This window comes from Littorina saxatilis, linkage group LG8 (genome assembly GCF_037325665.1).
Source record: "Littorina saxatilis isolate snail1 linkage group LG8, US_GU_Lsax_2.0, whole genome shotgun sequence".
NCBI classification, from domain to species: domain Eukaryota; kingdom Metazoa; phylum Mollusca; class Gastropoda; order Littorinimorpha; family Littorinidae; genus Littorina; species Littorina saxatilis.
The window spans coordinates 8,153,056-8,158,055 of NC_090252.1; the positions used below are offsets into that span (position 1 = coordinate 8,153,056).

General features: G+C 42.0%; 1 protein-coding gene across 1 annotated transcript in view; it reads left to right on the forward strand.

Moving 5' to 3' along the window:
• The window catches only part of LOC138972695 (uncharacterized), a 12,939-nt gene extending 8,041 nt beyond the window's left edge, over positions 1–4,898 (forward strand). Inside the window, exons 2-5 of the mRNA XM_070345350.1 lie at positions 537–893; positions 2,695–2,840; positions 3,524–3,815; positions 4,352–4,898. Of these exons, the coding sequence (XP_070201451.1) occupies positions 537–893; positions 2,695–2,840; positions 3,524–3,815; positions 4,352–4,767 (1,211 nt within the window). The 3' untranslated portion in view covers positions 4,768–4,898. The remainder of the gene's footprint in view (positions 1–536; positions 894–2,694; positions 2,841–3,523; positions 3,816–4,351) is intronic.
• Positions 4,899–5,000: the final 102 nt, after the last annotated feature.

Genomic DNA, 5,000 nt, shown 5'->3' on the forward strand with positions numbered 1-5,000 from the left:
CTCTCTCACACACATAAACAACAATTACATAGCGACAATGCATGTCTATTTTATCACAAGGCGTATGTGCAAAGACAAGTCTGTGTTGTCCTGCTTTCATCCATCAACTGCAAAAAACACATTTGTTTTAGGTTATCTGTTATCTGCAGTTCGGCTGCGTGCATTACATTCTATCAAACGATCGAGGTGGGAACACAACGGGGACGTAATTGGCTTTGGCAGCGAAATGTTAAGCTCTTTAACAGGACATGCCCTAAGCATTGACAGTAGTGAAGGGGACATACTCAAGCCTCTTGCTGTTAAGTTTGACATTCATCTTGTCATAATTCGACACAATGATTTAATAATTATGATTGTCAATAACTTGTTGTATTTCTGTGGGTTCTATGTCCCTCTCTGATATCACGAACCAAGTTCTTTTTAATGTCCTTCATCATTCGAGGGTGTGTGTTGGGGAGGGTGTGTGTTGGGGTGTGGTGGGGGGGGTATGCAGCATGCAGGTAGATAGAATAAACAAGGCGTCGATCTCTTCTCAGAGTCGAGCTGTATCGAGTGGTCAAGCTCAGCGCTGAAAGAGGATGCTGCTGTTTACACCTGTGACAACTCTGACCTCACTCTGTCCTGGGAGGTTTCCAAGACAACAGGGGAGACCATCGTTGACGTCCAGTGGTTCTACGAAGGGAGATCACAAGAACTGATCGCCATTTTGTCCCACGGACAACTGAACGTCATGCCGTCTTTCTCTGGTCGTGTGGAGCTGACAGCAAATGCGGGGATAGTCATTCATCGCGTGACTACAGGGGAAATGGGAAACTACTCTGTGGAAGTCAATGCACTAGACGAGAACGGTGACTTTGTCACACTGCGAAGGAAGGCATCAGTGATCATTGGAGGTAAGGAAACAGAATGAAAATAAACAAACAAAGAAACAGGAGGTAAAAGGAAGTTACCAGCCAAAAATGTCACGAATCACATCTGCAGTTGCTTGGTTAGATTTCGGATTTTGAAATATGTATGAATTTTGCATAAAAAAACTAAAACAGATGTTATGGAACGTTTAGTTCAGGAAGAAACGTTCAAAGCAAAACTTTCAAATGTTAAGTTTTTTTAGAATTCTTGACATGGAACATAAGCAACGGGTCTATCTGTGTCGGATGTATGAATCTTGCAAAACTGAGTGCCTGGAATTTCAGAATTTGCTTTAAATGTTTATTAGTGTAAATAATGATATGATTATCATCTTATTATTATACTATTGTCATCATTTTCTTATTATGTTTTCTTCGTCTCAAATTCGCAGTGTTAAGGTCTTGGTGGCCATCTTGGGAACACCTTTTCTTAAGAACTCATCTAGCATTCACAAATCATAAAAGAAGTAATCTGTGGACTTGTAATTGACACAGTACACTCTTCCCAGTAAAACAATCAAATGTAAACTACTGTCTGTTCTAACATGATGCTGCACTCGAAACAATCCCAACAACCCGTGAACAGTCCGACATGCACAATGTGAAAGGTCATTTTCCACAGAGTTAAAAAGCAAAAACAAACTTGTGTAATTTCACGCCTCAAAAATGAAAAAATACCTTTTTATTGTCTGTTATTCCTCTTTACAAATAAACAGGGGTATGTCTAACATTTCACATGAAAACAAGTACCCAATTCCTGGCAGAAAACGGCAATGTGATGTAGCTTAAACCAAACCCACTGTACCTCCCAAGTGGTTCGAAAGCCATTTGTACGAAATAATTCATCGTGATGTTGTTTTTTGTTATATTTAGTCAAGTTTTGACTAAATATTTTAACATCGAGGGGGAATCGAGACGAGGGTCGTGGTGTATGTGCGTGCGTGTGTGTGTGTGTGTGTGTGTGTGTGTGTGTGTGTGTGTGTGTGTGTGTGTGTGTGTGTGTCTGTCTGTGTGTGTAGAGCGATTCAGACTAAACTACTGGACCGATCTTTATGAAATTTGACATGAGAGTTCCTGGGTATGAAATCCCCGAACGTTTTTTTCATTTTTTGGATAAATGTCTTTGATGACGTCATATCCGGCTTTTCGTGAAAGTTGAGGCGGCACTGTCTAGCCCTCATTTTTCATCCAAATTGATTGAAATTTTGGTCCAGTAATCTTCGACGAAGCCCGGACTTCGGTATTGCATTTCAGCTTGGTGGCTTAAAAATTAATTAATGACTTTGGTCATTAAAAATCTGAAAATTGTAAAAAAAAATAAAAATTTATAAAACGATCCAAATGTACGTTTATCTTATTTTCCATCATTTGCTGATTCCAAAAACCTATAAATATGTTATATTCGGATTAAAAACAAGCTCTGAAAATTAAATATATAAAAATTATTATCAAAATTAAATTGTCGAAATCAATTTAAAAACACTTTCATCTTATTCCTTGTCGGTTCCTGATTCCAAAACACATATAGATATGATATGTTTGGATTAAAAACACGCTCAGAAAGTTAAAACAAAGAGAGGTACAGAAAAGCGTGCTATCCTTCTTAGCGCAACTACTACCCCGCTCTTCTTGTCAATTTCACTGCCTTTGCCATGAGCGGTGGACTGACGATGCTACGAGTATACGGTATTGCTGAAAAATGGCATTGCGTTCAGTTTCATTCTGTGAGTTCGACAGCTTGACTAAATATTGTATTTTCGCCTTACGCGTCTTGTTCACATTGCAGACGGCCTGATGACAACAGACGGTCAGCTGCACGCGTACCAGATGGCGGTGGCTGTGTTCAGTAACTCCACACAACAATGGCACGTGGTGCTCGTCTGTGGTACATTCATCTACCATGACACCCCGCCCTTCACCCTAGAGTGGACCGTGAGTTTTATTTTCACAACTGATATCTAACGGATTTATTTTGACATTATCCCCAAGCAGACTGTGTGATGTACACTCTTTGTTAACAACAAGTTTGTCGGTGTCATTTCGTGTTGTTGTTGTTGTTGTTGTTGTTGTTGTTGTTGTTGTTGTTGTTGTTGTTGTTGTTGTTATTGTCATGGTGGTGGTTGCTGTTGTTGTTGTTGTTGTTGTTGTTCTTCTTCTTCTTCTTCTTCTTCTTCTTTTTTTTCTCTTCTTGTTGTTACATTTGGTTTGTTTTCTTTATGGTTTGCAAATACAAAAGCTTAGCTATTGGAACGTTAAATAACACATTTAACAAACAAAACGAAACGTCAACTAATATTATACTACCACTAAGACAATGAGCAGCAAAACTTAAATGGTTTCTGTCCTAATCTATCTGTACACACACTAACAGCAACTATGACCCACAGTGAAAAACATTCTTTGGCAATTGACATCGCCTTTGCAAAATTCTTCTCTGATAGCCTGATGTGCACGAAAATGTTATTGCAACCCCATGAGAACTGGTTAAAATTGAGGTTTGCGTGTAATGTCAGCTAAAGCAATCCCTCGGCTGGCTACCACTGGGTTGGTAACGTTGTCGTGCATATCAGCCCAGGCTCGTAGTTGCTTACTACACGTATTCTCTCTGTCCTCAGACGCCCTCCGGTCAGTCCGTGTCCAGCTCCCAGTACAAGGAGGGACAGTTCCTGCTGCTGCTGGACAACCCTGTGTCGGGAGGGTCCTACACCTGTCGCGTTCCTGACAGCTCCGCGTCTGTCGCCTGTCTCCATGGCAACAGTACTGACGTCAGCTCCACTGTCGTTGTTGATGACGTCAAGTCTCGTCTGACGTTACTGGAGGCCGAGAATCGACAGCTGCATGCAGACAACAGACAGCTGAAAGTAGAACTCGACAGCGTGTCTACACTACTTAGTCAACACCTGCACGGTACATTCATTGCTACTGTGAAACCCCTCTCTACAGACACCCCCCCCCCCCCCCCCCAATAACGACTTCCTCTTTTCTAAGATTTTGATTTTTCGATGTTCTGTTCGTAACATCCTTAGGTTTACCCTAATTTTCAGACTCCCTCCTTTACAAGATCTGATTTTTTCAGATTGTTTGAGTTTTTAAAGGAAGGTTTCACTGTTCACGAAACACTGATTCTGCCTGCCTCTGTCCTGCTCTCTGTATGCGTGTGTGTGTGTGTGTGTGTGTGTGTGTGTGTGTATGCGTGCGTATGTGTGTGTGTGTGTGTGTTTGTGTGTGTATGTGTGTGTGTGTGTGTTTGTGTGCGTATGTGTGTGTGTGTATGTGTGTGTATGTATATGTGTGTGTGTAAGTGTGTGTGTGTGTGTGTGTGTGTGTGTGTGTGTGTGTGTGTATGTGTGTGTGTGTGTGTGTGTGTGTGTGCCAACATGTTATTTTATTTTCTAGCCGTTGATTTTCAATCGTAATAGTTGAATGGTTGATATTTCCCACAGACGAGAGGACGAAGCAAGTCAGTTTCCACGCCACAAACCTGAAGGACACCGCTCCATCTGACGATGACGTGCTCATCCCCACCACCGTCCACAACAACCAGGGCAACGGCTACAACCCGGCCACAGGCAAGTTCACCGCCCCCTACAACGGCACCTACTGCTTCATGTCCAGTCTGTGTGGATATGGCTCCGGTCATCACATTGAGGTGTCTCTGATGGTGGACGGCAAGCAGGACCTTGTCCTTTATACCGACTTTGGCAGTGCTGGGGACTATGACGCGGCCTCGCTGCAGGGTGTCGTGTCTGTACGGGCTGGTCAGTCTGTGTGGCTGCAGGCTGATGGTGGCCACAATCAGTTCTCTACAGGTTCAAATGCTAATTCTTTCAGTGGGTTCCTTGTTTCCTACGATCTTTGAAACAATCTGATGAAAGTAAAGGCGGGATGATGTGTTCACCCACCCCACCCTTTCCCCTCCTCTTCTCTTGCTTGTCAACCTGACGAAGGTTACTTTAATCCTATAGGAAAAATATCCTAATATTTTTTACTGTCGTAATTATTATGATTTTTTTTGAAAGTAAACTTTTAAGTGTGTTATATTCTATGATCTGCTGAAAGGATTGACGATAACAATGTGCGTAAAATGCGTCA